General features: G+C 37.9%; 1 protein-coding gene across 4 annotated transcripts in view; it reads left to right on the top strand.

The window, feature by feature from the left end:
• The window catches only part of LOC115591164 (arf-GAP with coiled-coil, ANK repeat and PH domain-containing protein 2), a 58762-nt gene extending 42397 nt beyond the window's left edge, over window positions 1-16365 (top strand). For 3 of the 4 annotated variants that reach the window (XM_030432905.1, XM_030432904.1, XM_030432903.1), the window contains 15 exons: window positions 403-515; window positions 1157-1208; window positions 1786-1886; window positions 2069-2174; window positions 2442-2650; window positions 3649-3718; window positions 3852-3946; window positions 4192-4394; window positions 5255-5356; window positions 5964-6056; window positions 6916-7148; window positions 7419-7528; window positions 7666-7776; window positions 8398-8459; window positions 13817-16365. In XM_030432905.1, coding sequence (XP_030288765.1) covers window positions 403-515; window positions 1157-1208; window positions 1786-1886; window positions 2069-2174; window positions 2442-2650; window positions 3649-3718; window positions 3852-3946; window positions 4192-4394; window positions 5255-5356; window positions 5964-6056; window positions 6916-7148; window positions 7419-7528; window positions 7666-7776; window positions 8398-8459; window positions 13817-13920 — 1764 coding nt within the window. In that variant the 3' untranslated portion in view covers window positions 13921-16365. The remainder of the gene's footprint in view (window positions 1-402; window positions 516-1156; window positions 1209-1785; window positions 1887-2068; window positions 2175-2441; window positions 2651-3648; window positions 3719-3851; window positions 3947-4191; window positions 4395-5254; window positions 5357-5963; window positions 6057-6915; window positions 7149-7418; window positions 7529-7665; window positions 7777-8397; window positions 8460-13816) is intronic. The other variant, XM_030432906.1, reaches the window with a different exon arrangement.
• The last annotated feature ends 1250 nt before the right edge of the window (window positions 16366-17615 follow it).

Here is a 17615-nt window from a genome sequence, read left to right as displayed (position 1 = left end):
ACTCGGGTGTAGGCTCACTTTAATGGTCTTTTAGCATTTTCTAGGCCTTCGTATATCTAATCCTTTCTCTCAAGAAAATCACTGTAATAGATTATTACTCTATAAGCATTAAGTAAAGCTGTTTCTGTCTCATCTGGTTCCTAGTATGAACATCTTTCCTGTCGATGTGAGCAGTGATGCTTTGTTCAAATGAGACACTTAGTCCTCGTTTGTGACTCTGGAAAGACTGCATATTCACTCTACAACAGAAAATGCCACTAGTTCGAAACCAAAACACGAGATGGTCAATATTGTAAATTCTGATTACGTGGAATTTTTTAACCACCATTGTTTGATGTCTTTCTCCTCTCTCTCACTCTCACCTTCTTTTAATCTTCTTTGCTTCTCGTCTCTTCGGTTCAGGACTTCTCGAATGACGACACCAAGCTGGAGTACAATGTGGACGCAGACAACGGCATCGCCATGGAGGGTTATCTCTTTAAGAGGGCCAGCAATGCCTTCAAGACATGGAATAGGTACGACAGACACTGTTCGCTAAGCATCTTAATCAACACAGTGGAAATTCAATTTCATGATAAGGAGGGAAGCTCTCATGGGCTGAGCCTGGATTTAGGAGAGCAAGTACTGATAAACGAATGTAGAGATATTAAAGGTGCTTTACATTTTAATACCTCAGCAAGTACTTTGAAATTATATTCTGTCACAGTCACAGGATTGTGTTGGATGTAGAGGGAAGATGGCAATACAGTACATTAGCTGAAATACTCATACCACTCTGTGGGCTATTTCATTTAAATGAACCCCTTCAACTCCTATATGTTTTCACACAGCTTCTAGAGAGTATGTACAGACGAGGCTTCTTTTGGTTTCCTCTTAGAATTGTATTCCAAAATGAATATCTGCAAAACGATTGTTTTTTGACACCTTTTAGAATCAACTGTTTTCTTCAGACTGTATTATTTTTTTCTTCATAATACAGAATATACTCTGTTCAAACATGAGTTGTCTCATTGACCTTCTGAATAAATGTATCTACTCATCAGCTCTCACTTAAGGCGTTGCCATCGCTCTCATCCACACTAAAACTATGTGTGATATTGGAGCAGCGTCACTGGCACCTGCATGTGACTTTGTTTTTCTCGTGGTCTCCTTTCAGGCGTTGGTTCTCCATCCAGAACAATCAGCTAGTTTACCAGAAGAAATTTAAGGTACGTCAAGTGACTCCCTGCATGCCGACCGTGATCAAATATGCATGTGTTTGACTTCCAGCACAAGATCCCCCCCATGTATTTTTAAAAGGATGCCCTTGCTCCATTTAAGAGCTGTAGTAGGCAATTCAAAACAGGTATTTAGTATAATATAATATAATATTTAGTATAATTTAGTATAATATGCTTGTAGATTGTATAATATTTAGTATAATATGCTTGTAGATATATTTCTGTGTATTATAAAGCTTGATATATGCCAGCAAAATCACACCATGCTATAATTCTAAACTTTTTAGTTTACATTTATTGTCCATGTGAAGATCAACAGATGTATTTGCCCACTGTAGAACTAAATAAATTATAGTGTGTCCTATTTTATTACCTAAATCAAGCATGTAACAGTGCAAAATGTGTCTAACAATGCCACAAGCTGTTAATGTCCAATACTCCAGCAAAAATGTTTAAGTGAAATATGGAAAGTCACCAATGGCAAACACTTATATTTGTATATTTTAGTGCTTTATTTAACATCTTCTACAATGGTATAACCAAAGTTGCTGTGCTGTTCCCTCAGGACAACCCTACAGTGGTGGTAGAAGACCTGAGACTATGTACAGTCAAACACTGTGAGGACATAGAACGTCGCTTCTGTTTTGAAGTGGTGTCACCCACCAAGTAAGTTTGAGTCATCAGTCAAATGTTCTTCTTACTCAGTGTAATGAGCACTGGAATATGTTACTAAAGATGGGAAGGTGGAGTAGCAGTGTACCCACCTCCTGCCACATGCTCACACACACACACACACACACACACACACACACACACAGCAGTTTTGTGATGCTCATGTGTCCCAACAGGAGCTGTATGATGCAGGCTGACTCAGAGAAGCTGCGGCAGGCCTGGATCAAAGCCGTCCAGAACAGCATTGCCACCGCTTTCCGTGACAAGGGAGATGAAGGCGAGGTAAAAAATACACTGACACTGAGAGGATAGCTGTTGGGATTCATGTACACTTTAGATAAATAAATTGCTAAATAAACCATAAGATAAAACGTAATTATTTTGTTGTGTTTATGTATGTAACATCAGTTATATAACATCAGTTTCCTGTACCCTTTATTTTCATTTTTTAAATATTTTTTTCCTTGTGTAGTCTGTTAGTTTGCTCCTACTATTGCTTAATTACACCACAGGGATAAAGTTTCATTTGATTTAATTTCATCTGTTTAGAAGCTGGATAGGAAGTCGTCCACGTCAACAGGGAGCCTGGACTCTGGCGGGGAGCCGAAGGAGAGATCGCTGAAGGGAGAGAGTGCCCTGCAGAAGGTCCTGGCCATCCCAGGCAATGCCTGCTGCTGCGACTGTGGCCAGCCAGACCCCCGCTGGGCTAGCATCAATCTGGGAATCACCCTGTGTATACAGTGCTCTGGAATCCACAGGTAAAGTACCAGGCCTAGGTTGTTGTTTTTTAAAGTGAATTCTCATACAGTAGTAGTTCTTTTTAAGTTGAGATAAGAAAACCTAGACACATAAGAATGGATGCTAAAGGACCTAATACAAAGGTCTGATATACAAAGAGCTCCTGACGAGATTAAGAAAATGTCGAACTAAAGGGATAAAGGAAAAACTACAGAAAGATACAAAGTCCTAAACTTAAAAAAATGAATGACTTACATTTACATGCTATGGAAATATAGTGGAAAGATACAGTCCTAAACTCAAAAAAATGAATGACTTACATTTACATGCTATGGAAATATAGTGGAAACTGCAGGAAAATAATACACTGCGGGAACTAATATTGCACATTTTCTTTATTTATCTACCACTTGCAGGAATACAGTTCATTTTGGTTCATTGAAAACTATAGTTTTTTCATATTGGCCCAGTTATGGAAAATCTTTTCCCTTAGGGTGCAAATGGTGTGAATGTTTTGTCTCAAGTATTTATGGAATGTAAATTCACTGTTATATAAACCCAGCCTGCGTTGGAGTTGTAACAACCTTAAAGTATTTGCCAGGTTAAAATATTAAATTGTCATTCAGTCCAATTTTTAATTTGTGTCAAGTCCGCATGCTGTCCAGCTGTCCATATAAAACTGTAATCACCAGGGATCTATGTTATCTTCAACAATACGACCTAAAGAAGTAACAGATCTTCATTGTGATTTCTTTACAAGAGGGGGTTTAGAAATTAGAAGGGGTTTACTTAAAGGTCACATTTGAGACCTTTTTGTAAATTTTACTTCACTCTAATTATAGAACCGTGAACATAAAAATACATTTCAAACAGTGACAAAGAGCTGCATTCTACATCAAACTACATTGTCTATAGACTTTGTTTTTGTGATTAACGCTGTCATTACCATACATTTGCAGACACTTTCCACCTTGTCTCCATGTTGTTGTGTTTTTTTTAATGCTTCTTTTCTCTGCAGGAGTCTGGGAGTGCACTTCTCTAAGGTTCGGTCTTTGACTTTGGATACATGGGAGCCAGAGCTACTAAAGGTGAGTAAGGAAAAACTGATATACACAAATATACACATGAACGTCCAGTCTTACTTTTAATCAGTTGCTTAAAAGAGAATCACTTGTTGTTATTACCAACTTGATTACTAATTTTAACGTGCATCTTTTACAGCTGATGTGTGAACTGGGAAATGGAGTGATCAACCAGATCTATGAGGCTCGGCGAGAAGAGCTAGGAGCCAGAAAACCACAGCCGGGAGATCCAAGGTATACAGTTGATAAAAAGTGTATTTTATTTATTTTATTTTATTTTATTTTACTTTCAGACCAGAAAATCTGTACCTTCTTCTGTTAATTTCTAACTTTATTTTATTTCTGGCATTCAGTGTTTTTTGTATGTATAGGCAAAACTGAATTTTTAGATTTAATCGTTTTTGGAAGATAATAAATAAGAATGGAGGCATTTTAGTTGTTCTAGTTAAATTATAAAGTGTTTTTCTTCTTCCTGTCAGACATGAGGTAGAGGCCTACATCAAAGCCAAATACGTGGACCGCCGGTTTGTACGCCGGCCGTCAGATGAGGAGCTTCGCAACAAAGTTGTTTCTCTGAGCAAACAGGAGAAAAGGCTGAGCAGCAGCTCCGAGCATCTGCCTCCAAGACCGCCACCACCCACCCCAAAACTCCGACCTGGCTCAAACGTCTCTGGACAGTCAGGTCAGTTTAAAAAAAATAAAAACTAACAATCATGACACACCTTCCACTCAAGAGTTTGTGTTTTCTCTGAACTTAATAAATGACATATTCATTCAAGTATAATGATCCTAAAACAACAGTGTTCTAGCTCCAGGAATCACAAGGTCCAACAATTAGTTTGTACCAAATTTGAAATGTATTTACTTTAAAGGCATAAAAATAACGCTACTAGTAGTTGGGATATTTCACGGTGGATATTGAAAACTACACTAATCAGTTGATGATGGTTTGAGTGTCTGTGGATCTGTAGGCTTTGGCCCTGGAATTTAGCCCAAATTGTCCCATAACTCTCCAAGATATAAAAATGGGCTACTATAATTTCCTATTTATGAATTAGGAACAATAATGATATAAACTTGCAATTAAAATTTGAAAGTTTTCTCAGTGTCTCCCAAATCCAAATTACCTGGTTCTGTTTACTACCTCAGAAACAGAACTTTTAGTGCTTTAGTGTCATTTGTGATTGTGGCAACATTTTGTATTGTATGCTCTGTATGATTTTTGCACTGCCGTGGAGATGTGTCCACCCATTGGCATACTGTATGTTCTCTGTGAACAGCATATGTCTAAGCCCTCTCTGCCTCCCATTGCTTCTCGTAGTCTGTCTCTTCCAGTGTCGAACAAGCTGGTAGTCTAACTATCTCTGCTTCAACCCTGCTCTTCTCTCTCTCTTCTTCCTCAATCTCTTTCTTTCTTTTCCTCCCCTGGCTGTTCTGTGCTTCTGGACTAATCCCTGCTCTCCCCGCCTGCCTTAAAACTTCCCCACCCTGCCACTCAATTTACACCCTTCGCCTCCCAAACTCCCATCATCCCTAACGTAGCTGTTGCCAGCGGCTTGGAGGCCCGCCGTGACTCTCTCTTCTGTCCTGACGAGCTTGACTCGCTCTTCTCCTACTTTGACAACTCAGCCAAGCTCAGGAGCAGTAAGTACTAAATGCTCAGTGTTTCGCTTGCTTCTCCATCCCCACTGTCCATCTGTAGTCACTGCTTCAGGGCTGGGGACTAACATGCCTTCATGCACTCCTCTGTTCCTCCCTCATTCAGACCTCATCATGGACCATCCCATCATGTTAACAGCATTGCAGAGCGTACCATGTTTTGTTTTTCCCGGGGGTGGGGAGTGTTTCTCTCACACATGGTTTTGTTCAGTGTTTGTGTCTGTCTCATCATATTTTCTTGCTATTTAGGGACCTGAAACATAAGGTGATGGTGGGGATCTGTCATCCAGTTCTCTTTCTGTTGATTTTAGCCAGCAACTGGTGTACAAAATATTAGGACAACCTGCCTGTTTCTGGTTATTATTGTTGAGAAAAGAAATTACAATAGCACCTGTCAAAAAACAGTAGATGTTCAAATATTCAATAAACACTATTTATCAAAAGACTTCTGAAGGGCTCCCTGAGGAGGCTATGTTATGACCTTTTCACAACCAAAACAGTCAATGGGAAGGTGTTCTTTTTATTTGGTACACTCACACTGTCAATGACATCTGTGTTGTTCCACAAGTAGTGATTCAGACTTGTTTTACAGTAAAGAGTGCAGACAGCGGCATCCAGAACAGCGCTGATGGGAGCAGGGAGATGCTGGCCAACACCGCGTCCAATAACAGCTTGGCAGATGCAGGTAAGACTCAAAGACACACCTCCGTCATTCCATAGCCATCCCTGCCTTTTTATATCTAAAACTGCTGCCATATTAATAAAAAAAGAAAAAAAAGAATACATATTATGCAAGCATCAAGGGAAGAAGAATGACGCAAGAGAAAGAAAAAATGGCAATTTGAAGAACTAAGTTTTAAAACAAACCTCTAAAACACATAATCATAACAACCGATGCCTTCCTCTGTGCCATTGTTAATATTGAACGATAAACGGGTCATTATACAAGCCTGTACCTGCAAATGAGCTTAAGCCCAACTTAGGTTGTTGTAAACGACAAAGACGTCCCTGCAGAGACAGTTCAGAAAGAACAACACACAGTTATTCACTAAAAAAATCTTTATCTTCACAACTCAAAGGACAATTATTGAAGTTTTCTTAAGTTAAGGAAGTTTGGAAAACCTCACAAAGGAACATAATACTTCTAGTAATGCATAATGATATTGGCATGTCATCAGCATTGGCCCAAAATTAAACTTTTATCCAATATAGCAGGCTGATGAGATCATGTTTTAATTTTGTTTAAATAAAGCAAACTGCTGACTTAATAGTTCTTACTATGCCCAGTGACTGCGTACATTTTGAAAAGCATTGTAGGTCTGAATCTGCCAGTGGGCTGTGATGAAGAGAGTAGGGATACTATGTTAATTCTGCCACCAGAGTGACTATTTTCTGTAGTCGGGTAGAAAACATATATTGCATCAGCAATCATCCATATTTCGTATGTATAGTAAAATATCAGCATGTTGCATATCACATTGTTGTTGAGAAAAAGTAACTGTTTCCACTCACTTAGCTCACATCTCTAACCTCCCATTTTTCAGAGGCTGCTGAGGCTCCGCCCATGGCCATGCCCGCCACACTGCCTCCGCCGTCACCCTGTAAGGAGATGGTTTTCTACGAGCCCAAAGAGTACAGCCAGGGTCTTCAGCTCTACTGGGCCTCATGTGCCCGCAGCCTGCCGGACATGGCGGAGGCACTGGCCCACGGAGCCGAGGTCAACTGGGTCAACACGGAGGACGACAAGAGGACGCCGCTCATCATGGCAGTGCAAGGGGTTAGCATCACTACACATAATAACAGAGTCAGGAAAACATAAGGATAGATTTAGTTGATTTAGTTTTATTAATGTAGTTCACGTATCTGGTAGCAAACAGGCGTTTAAGTGATAAGTATCTGTGATAAACATCCAGCAAATGATTGTTTGTATGTTTTAATATTTACAAAATAAAGAATTTTATCATTTTGACAAGGACATTATAACCAGTTCGAGGTAGTAATAACACTTGAAAGTATTATAATGTGTTTCATTAATGTTTAATTTCAGGGTTCGCTGGTCGCCTGCGAATTTCTGCTCCAAAATGCAGCAAATGTGAACCAGCAGGACGCTCAGGGCCGAGGACCCCTCCACCATGCCACCATGCTGGGACACACAGGGTATGTCTTCCACATCATCATCACTACCTCACCAAACTCCGACACTGAGAATTGTCAAAAAGACATTATAAAGACTGAGATGCAACCCAGATTATGTTTTACCCTCCAAAACTGAACAACTCTTCTTTCTGTTTCAGACAAGTGTGTTTATTCTTAAAAAGGGGAGCAAATCAAAATGCTGCAGACATTGATGAGAAAACACCTTTGACAATAGCAGTGGAGGCGGCCAATGCAGACATCGTCACACTGTAAGTGTTAGTCCTATTATTGGTATTATTATGATTTTTCTGTGTTTGCAAATTTTTACTCTGGGAGACTTGTCTGAGCTCTCAACACAACCAGCCAGCACACATATCAACCACATAGAACCATTTGGGTTTTGGTGCTCAAGAAAAAACTGAGTATATAGTTTATCAAGTTAAACATGGATGATTCGATATAATTGCTTCATAAAAGTCGATGTAGCAGTTAAAATATGAATAGTTGTAACCTTTAAGATGAGGAATACTGTACAGTTACCTGGTCTTTGTCACTAAATTGACCCTGACCAGATGGAGCTAGATACAGAGCTCTTTAGTAGTCTTTAGTATTGCCTGTTTTGTGTTTAACCACAAGAAGAAATAGTGTTGTTCAAAACCAAACCAAAAGGTTTAACAACTTTCTCCACAAGGTGTCACTACTCACCTAGTTTTCAAATGGTTTACCTCTAGCTGTAACGCAGTGGACTGTACTGTGCCATTATTTATCAGAGTTCGGTATTTCTGTGAGAACAGCTCTTAAGGGGAAGAAAACTTATCGTGTTTCATTGTTGGCTTTACCTCTTAACTGTGGCTAATCTGTCACTTCCTGTTCCTTTACCTGCTGCCCAGGTTGCGACTGGCCAAGATGAACGAGGAGATGCGAGAGGCAGAGGGGCCTTACAGCCAGTCAGGTCAATATAACACCAACAGTCCCACCGAGATGCAGTACAGGAAGTGCATGCAAGAGTTTATTAGCCTGCAGCTTGATGAAACTTAATAACTGTCCGCTCTCGTAAACGCAGGGGCAACATACTGTAAAATCAGAGGAAATGTAAAGCCCGGGTTTCAGAGTTGGGGTCAGTTGACTGAAAAAATGCAAATTAACCCAGACAACTCATTCTCAGTAATGTCTAATTGTAGACCTCCAGTTTAAGGGACTTTTGGTCCACTTGGGTGAGGTTAAGTGAACTGAGCCGAACTCTGTAATTTGTGCTAGTGTGTGCTGCTGTACTGTGAGTGCAACTACTCTAAACCTCCCAGCTGCACCTTAATGTGGTGTAACGTCAGGTGCTAGACTGTGTCAATGTGACAGGGTTAAAGCCATCGACTCTGGACATTACTAAAGAGTTTTGTTCCAAAGTGGAACATCCACATTTTAGATTTAGTGACTGTTACTGATGTAAAATTATTGATAGCACAAAATTAAAAGAAAACTGTCACTTTTTACTTTCTTATAGTCTTCCTCCCTTTAAGTTTAGATTGTATCACTTTTACTGATACCCTCTATTTTAGAGGTGTTCAGGAAATTATAGCAGCTAATGAGAAATTAGTTTTGGGGGCTGAAATAATTGGTAATGTTTCTATGAAGGTTATAATAAACAAATTCAGAAGATGCATTATCATTTATAAGGCTCTATAAAGCTGGTGGACTAACTTATTATAAGTTAAGCTTTTCTAATGCTTTATACCTCTGTGCCAAGTTGAAGGGAGAGTCCAATTCCTGGCAGCAGAGGATCTACCTCATCGGACTACATTCAGATGAGGGTTAGGGTTTACTTGTTTTAAAAGTCATATCAACAAAATTCAGAATTAGACACATTTTTTTTTCTGGAGCTAAAATTGCTGAGTAGTGAGACATTTTGCTTCTTCCTCGTCTGTTTGCAGTTGACCAGGCTCAGGCATGGCAGCCACTAACTGTGGTTGCCTTTTTAAATGTTTTTTTACTTCAAACTGAGCGCAGACTGAGTGATGTTTGGAAACTATTTAACAGAAACAGAGGACTTGCAGGCTGTAAGTAAAGTACAAGACAAAAAATCAGTGATGATGATTATCAAAGTCTTGCCAAGTTTTTATTTTTCAAAACACACTATTTTTTTCTAAAGATATCTTCATTACTTATCCAATTTATACAAGAAAAGCATTGTACAAAAACATAAAAGTGCCTCATACTACACAGAACATGGTGAACAACACCCCCCACATGGTGAAAAAACAAAAAAAGTAATAAATAAAAATAAATTCAAAGAGGATTAATATGAAGTACATAAATATGTAACAACATAAGAGAAAAGAAAAATATATTTTGTCTTTATAATGAGCTAATGTTATGGTAATAGTGGTGTAGTGAGGAAGTTATCATCACCCCGGTTCCCTCATCAAAAAGCCTATGAGAGCCTATGGATTTCAGAATATTGCAAAAATAATCTCTATGGTGTTCTGTCCAGCAAGATAGTCTTCACAAATGAACTCCAGTTTTTCAAAAGCGTAAATTAAATCTCGAGCGGTAATGAGCTAATTTTAGGCTTTTAACAGACTACATTATGGATGCATGACTTGAACATCACCACCAATGAGCGTCTCACTACACATTACATTACATACATTACTATACAAATGTCCATGAACTGATCAATCTGTAAACTGTAAAGTTAGGCAGACATTTTTTAAGACATGTTAGCGCGTTATAATTAAATTGTGGGGCAGTTAATGATGAGACGAGGGAAACGGATATGCAAAAATGCTAACTGATGTGCGGGTTTAAGGACTACAAACTGCACCACTCTATTGTAACTCAGGACTACTTCTAACAGTGTTGTCACTTTGGCATGGAGGTATAAAGCATTGAATGCTATACTTATTATACATTCTGTCCACCACTTCTAATACTTTGTAAGCCTTGTCATATAGTTGTGTATGTGCTTATGAAGCATTATAGACATTACCTTCATAGAAAGTTTTACCATACAAGTTGTTTCATTAGTATTGTGTCTCTGTTACCAGTCGCAGTATCTTAGCAAAAAAAAGCTACCCAGTAACTGCCACCAGTATCCAGTGACCTCAAAGTGACGGCAGTTCTCACTATCTGGCAATAATCGTGACTCTTGAATGACATTTTTTTATCATCTGACCAGTCTGCTGAGGCATAGTGTGTGTCTTTAAATCACTAGGTTTCATTTTAAAATTGACCTTACATAAGAGATTTATGCACATTCCTATCAATGGTTATGCAACGACTGTAACTTTTTCCTGCCATTGTATGGTTCCCATCTGAAGTCTTAACCATTTTCAAGGCCTGTTTACTTCTTTGAACTGTTTGTTGTCCAAACCTATTGCATCTTGCTGTTGTGACATGCCTGGTCAGAAAAAAAGTATATTTTAGAGCAGTTTTCTTTTATAAAGATAGTATACATACTGTATATGTTGTAAATGATGTGCATACGTACATTTCTGTATAGTCTGAGAGAAAAAAGCAAAGACGAGTGTTACTCTGGTTGCACAGGGGTGAGTGCCACGAGACGGGCTCTTTGTTCACATCCTTGCTTTTCTTTTTCTGATTGTGTGGTATTTACTTCCTGTGATGACAATATTGTGTCTTGGTTATTAGTCTGTAAAGTGTGCTCGCTCATTGCCTGTAATAATCACAGGAAATCCTGAATTGTAAAATGATGAAGGCCTTTTAGTGCCATTGCATTGATTGTATCAAATCTTAGTGGGTTTTTACTCAAATATAGACAAACCATGTGAGGATGGATCGTCGAGCGACAAGTGCAATAGAGTAGAAAAAATATCCACATGTACCCACGTATAGATTTTTTTAATCACCTGCTCGTCCTAGCGTATACTTATCTTAAACATATAGCTGTTCAGTAAGAGTGAGGCTACAGAGCTCGTGAGTGAATAAACAAAACTTACCCCAGTTTCATCCCACGTCTTCGCTCCATCTAGCACCAAAGCACTTTGATTAAATCTTCATTTCTTTTAACTCACCTTAATCAAGCCCTGTTGTTCTACCCCCTGGTGCTGGCAGAGCAATAAGTGAGGTTTTGAATAGCTGACTAGTGTGGGGATGTGTTCGGTTGTTAGAATAAGGATTGCTGATGTTGTGATTGTGTTCCCAGGTAAAAGAAGTTCCTATGTCCTGTAGAGTAGATGCTGATGGGTCTTAGACCCTAGGGAAAAGGGACTCATGCATTTATGTGTGTTGACCACAGGAAAGAGGAAGCTCGCCATTTCTTCTAGAAGAATAAAGCATCTTCTACTGAGTGAGGCCTTGATGTGCCACTTTTGTTAGCCAGACTGTTATTATTCTGAATGCTGCTTTTTTTTTTTTTTTTTTTTTTTTTTTTTTTTAAAGTGGAATATCCTCTGTGGGGATTTTTCACTTTTTAAAAGTAAGTCAGGAATGTTTTGGACCTGAATGACAAAGAATGACAAATATTTTTCCTGTTTATTTCAGTTAGCATGTGCAGTGGTTGTTGATGAGGAACGGAACAGAAGCTATTTGTGGCTTTTTGTTGCCTTAAAGGTCAACAGCAGGCAGACTAACACTGATCATGAGAGGAACAGAAAGACAAAAGTTAGAGTCTGACGTACGAGCTCCCGTTGGTTTGGTCTTTGATATCTAATGGCCTCTTCATCAGCGCCTCCAATCAGCTGATGAATGATGGCACTGATGAAGGATATTCAGGGGTAAAGAATGTGAGGGAGAGCTCCCCTCATCAATCCTCCCGGCCACCTTTTATTAAAATTTAAGCTCCCTTGATTCAAGTGTGTCTACCTGATTGAGTGTGTAGAAGTGCAGAGTGGTTCTTCTCAGTCTGTCATTTTTTTAATTTTTTTTTTTGTGGGCATTTAAACATTAATTTCATGAAATCTATGGTGGTCTATCTTTATATCTGAAGACAAAATGATAATTCTTTTCATATTTTTATAAACAACCCTGTCTTTAATCCATATTTGCTTCTGAAAAGGGAAGATTTAAACTACAGATTGAGAACCGCTGCTCTGCTGTACTAGGAGGCTCTCTCTCTTCTTTATTGCTCTCATCCTCCTCTCCCTGTAAATTCGCTCTCTGCTCTGTATTATGCTTTTTGTTTTCTCACTCTCCTCCCCAGAGTTTGTGCCTTTCTTCTGTTCTCTTTTTTTGTTGTTGTTTCTTTGGGGTGCTGAGGCCAACACAACTGTATTTTTGTACATAAACTCCTGCACTTTAAACACAATACAGTTGTTAACAAAACTTAATCTCTGTGGGCTGGTCTTTTCTTTCCCAGTTGATCTCCAGTTGCTAACGAAAAGGCTCTCTGGCTGTTTTTTCTTGCAAACATTCGCCTTTTTTTGCTTCCTCTGTTCTTTCCCATCTTTTCTGGCTCTCTGCGTTGTTCTGTTTCATATTTCGAGCCACGCTGACGCTCTTACAGGTATGGCCGACTTTTTCTTTTCCATTCTTGTTGTGATGATGCTGTCAGCTGCTGTACACCTGCATGATGAGGCATTAATGATTATTTACGTTTTTCTGTGCGTGACACAGTGAAGTCTTAATGACTTGAGTGATATTTTATTTCACTATATTGTATTTATTTTATTTGCAGCTGGTCAATGTGGCTTAATCCTCATGAGCTGTTTAAGGGGAAAGTGAATATGAGTTTATTTTAGAGCTTTAACAATTAGTCGATTAATTGCCAACCATTTCGATAATTGATTCATCCTCTTTTTACATTTGCTGTTTCGGTCTTCCAGCTTATGATTGATTAATGAATTAATAGTGAAAATAATTGGCAGATCAATTAGTTAGATCTAGTTTGCTCAGAGAGATCCTTTTAGATTTTACCACCACAGCTACCTCACAGCTTCTTGTCCAGTTCTGCCTGACAAATGCAAACCGATGTATTATTCTTGTTTTAGACGTCAGACTTCTCTAACAAAAGTCAAACTAGTATGTTGTTGAATTATACTTTGTCTCCCTCTGTGCAGAGGACACTGTGTAATGCTCCTGTGCCACAGCTGGAGATAAACTTTGAGTTATTTTTGCACTGCTCTGAGACGTAGTTACTGTTGTTAAGTTGGCTTAAATAATAGAGCACTGTTCTCTATCTCACTGGTTCCCAATCTTTTTATAGCTCCTTCAAAATGAAGTAGTACCTGTTTCTTAGAACATAAGTTGTACACCTTTTTCACAATCAGATTGTTTATCAAGAATATTTTTTACAAATGTGAAAGTATAAATTTTTATCTTTGTCGTTAAAGTCTTGTGTCTTTGTTCCTCTTGCAGGAGATGAAACATACCAGGACATTTTCCAGGATTTCACCCACATGGCCTCCAACGACCCGGACAAGCTGAACCGATACCAGCAGTACGATCCGCAAAAGCCCTGACAGAACAGGAACGCCGTCCACTAGCACTCAGAGACTCGACCCAATGAGTGGCGAAATTGTGTCTGGAAAGACATTGTCCAGTTTCCCTCCAACATCATCGAGCATTGATGCCGGTTAGTGCTGCCACATCTGGACTAACGTCACTATATCTGACGTGGCCGAAGCTTTGATCACATTTATTTCATTAAACTCGTCACTCAAGTGAAGGGGAACTTTTGTGAAAGGCAAACCTCTTTTAAAACTGTGCTTCCCAGTAGGACCTATTACATGAAGTGAATGGTACAGTGTTAAGTCCTAAAAAGAAAATCAATTGATAGTTGAACTTGGTCTGAATGTAGAGTCACTTATTTTGACCAAGTTACATTTTTTTTGTGTCACACCTACTGGCAGAAGAAAATGTCTTTCTTTCTTTTTTAAACAGGTGAGTGTGTGACATACTGTAAAATACTCATTTAAAATGTTTAAGGGCTTCCTTTTCTTCAATAGGACTCTTGATGAGCATAGGCAGACACTGCAGGATCTTTTTTGTATCAAAGTTCTGCTTTAGTGAACTCTCAGCAGTGTATTCACGGCAATATGCTTTTACTTATTTGCACAAATCTGTTTGTCTTAAATTGCCACTGATGTTTACCAGTTTTGATGGTAAGACTTTGACGTGTTAAACAATGTACAGTGATTTTAGAAGTCAACATGTTATTGATGCATCTGAAATGTTAAATAGATAGTAGTTTTTGTGATTTTTATTATTATTTTTTTTTTAAATGCTAGTTATTTTTGAACTTTGAATGATTTTACATTTACCACTGTTGTTACCACATCAGTACCTGCAACTCGTGACAGTGAGGCAATCAGCCCTTCAGTTATGTGGAATTAAAATAGTTTCAATCTTGTTAAGATCATTCATTTGTTGATTTGGTCTCATGCTGATATGAGATGTAAAAAGTTAAAAATGATATAAAGTTGAAGAGCTTTACATTAGTGTGGACCTAAAGTGAGTAGAGATTTTATTTGTTGATTCTAGAAATACAAATAACATTTTTACAGGTTAGTAACAATTTCATGAGAAGTTTCTTGGAAACAAAACTGTGTAGAAGCTTCATTAAACCCATATAATAGTTTGTTTCATATTTTTAACTTAAATTTGAAATTGTATGATTTCAGTCCTGATTGATTCGGTGAAAACCAGTGGTTACCATGGTAACAGCAAGTTCTCATAATTTGAAAACAAGAGTTGAGCAGCTACACTGTCGTGAATAGAGACATGTAACTAGTGTATCTAGTGTAACCAACTCAAGTTGTTTTGATGAAAAAGTCGGTCTGTGATCTGTCTGTGGTGAAACGATCATATTTCGTTCTGCACATGGTGCTTTTAGTTTACAACAACAGGGCGCAGTGGAGTTGGTCATTGAGCCGCCTGCAGCTCGTCATCTCGGCGCACATTGTGGCTGCTCCTACCTGGCATATTTAATGCCGACTGACTAAAAAAAAACAATCGCTGGATGACATGTATGAAGCATCTCCGGCGAATCTTTGTTTGTAGATAAGCAATTTGAATGGAGTGCACATATGGCGGACCCTGCCAGCAACGATGAAAAATACTATAAATCGATGATCACAGAATGTTGATACATTGAATGACTATTGCCGAACAACGCAGAGCACAAATTGCATCAAAATTGAGTTTGATTTCATAAAACTCTTGAGGATTATAACTGTAGCTCTACATATATGTTGAATTTATTGATTCCCCTTGACAAACTTGAAATTTTCGCATGTTCTGCTGACCTGCTGTGCACTTATTGAAAGACTCCGTTATGCAGGCAGATAATTGAATTGAATCAAATGGAAGTGTAGCAATAAAACAGCGTCTGTGTTTCCCTTTCGGAGGAAAAAATAAAAAGAACTTTCAAGGAAACTTTCCAGGAAACAATTTAAGAAATTACTGACCTGTAAAATAAAGTGTAAACGAAATACTGCACATACAGATATGTTTGGAAATAAAATAAAACTGGAAATTCAGATTTAATTTAATCATTAAAGAAACATTTTCACTGACAGAATAATCCTGCAGTTTTCATGACAGAGTTCATGTACTGTATTGTCGGGTCTGTGATTTTGTTTTTTTGCCTTAAAACTGTAAAATCTTCACTTCTCTTTAACAGTAAGATATGATATGAAGCACACAGGAAACCTTTAGCCAATGAAACATGGGATACAATTCTTGTACATTTTGTACAGATGCTTTTGAACTCTGCAGAGAAGTGAAGTATAAAGTTAGTGGTACTTGAATCATTAAATAAGCTTTTGTATATGCTGTTCTTTGTATCCTTTGGTAATTTTAGCCCATTTTATATTGCCTGTCTGTATACCACTATACATGTACTGTATATTCTACCTGTAATATGTAAGAACTTCAATACACATGGTCTGAGGATTCATCATGAATGTCGATTCTTTTATTGATTCATCCCAAGGTTGAATTTTTCAGCCACTTAGCATCATTTAGCTAATTTCTTTTCTTTTTTTCTGTCAGTTTGTTTTGAAGTATTCCTTATAATCCTGTGCTTATATTTTAGCTTCTGTAAGGCTATTTAAAATGATATCCAGTAAGGAATAAGGAAAATGAAAGCTTTAATACACACAGGTAGCTACAAGTAAAAAAAGGCAAGTTTCATTCTTTCATCCTCTTCCGGACGGAGTGTTTCCTCTTCATCAGAAATGAGATTCTCAAGCCAAACCATTGTACTCTTTATTTACAGAATTACAGATTAAGCCTATTAAGTTATACTTTTTATAAACAAGTACATTTTCCAATTTCAGGCATTAATGTAATGTATTGTAAAAATACTTTCTTGGCTTCAAATTCTCTGTTTTAGTTGCTCATAATGTACCATTTGCCTTTTTAAATCACACTTAATGAGGGCTATGAAAAACCAGTGTTATAAAAAGTACGCAAAACTCATACGTTAAGATATTGTGTTGAAATATTACTTTGGAAAAAGTGAAAGTCAACCGTAGAAATAAGTATACAAGTATATCATATTAAATGCACTTGCGTATCAAAAGACATTTTGTGAATAAATGTACTGAGTTGAAAAATTATTGACATGGCCCACTATCGGATCCAAAATTCATATTTTTTTTTATCATTATAGAATCATTCTTTTCAAAATCATTTCACAGATTGAATTAATAGATTTAAAAATCCTGTTGCAGCATTCAATCTGCAAAGGAACTAGTAACTAAAGTCATCAATGAAATGTAGCTGACTAAAAAGTATATAATGTAATATTTAACTCCAAACTGTAGTGATGGAAGTATGAAGTACAACAGAAAATTGTTCTCAAGAACTGCACTAAATGTACTTAGCCAAGCCATCACTAGCAAACACTTAAATTAAATACTAAAAGTTAGGATCTTGATTTTTCATACATGGTTTAATAACTTGGAAACACAATTTTGATTCCAGTTGCACATTGTGTCATAAAACTGTATCTTAAAAATACAAAGTTTTTCGGTGAGACAACCTGTTAAAAACTAATTTAGTGCTAGTATGCGATATAGAATAGAATTTCGTCGTCATTATCGAGGCTTTACCGACTCGTTGGGTCAAGCTGAAACGTCAGTGTTATCTGATCGTCCAGCAGGGGGAGGGCCGCTCTCAGACTTTCATATTTGGAGGGTAGATTCTTGAT

This window comes from Sparus aurata, chromosome 11 (assembly GCF_900880675.1).
Source record: "Sparus aurata chromosome 11, fSpaAur1.1, whole genome shotgun sequence".
Lineage (NCBI taxonomy): Eukaryota > Metazoa > Chordata > Actinopteri > Spariformes > Sparidae > Sparus > Sparus aurata.
Note: the sequence above shows the minus strand (reverse complement) of the source record. Positions and strands in the feature narration are given on the sequence as shown.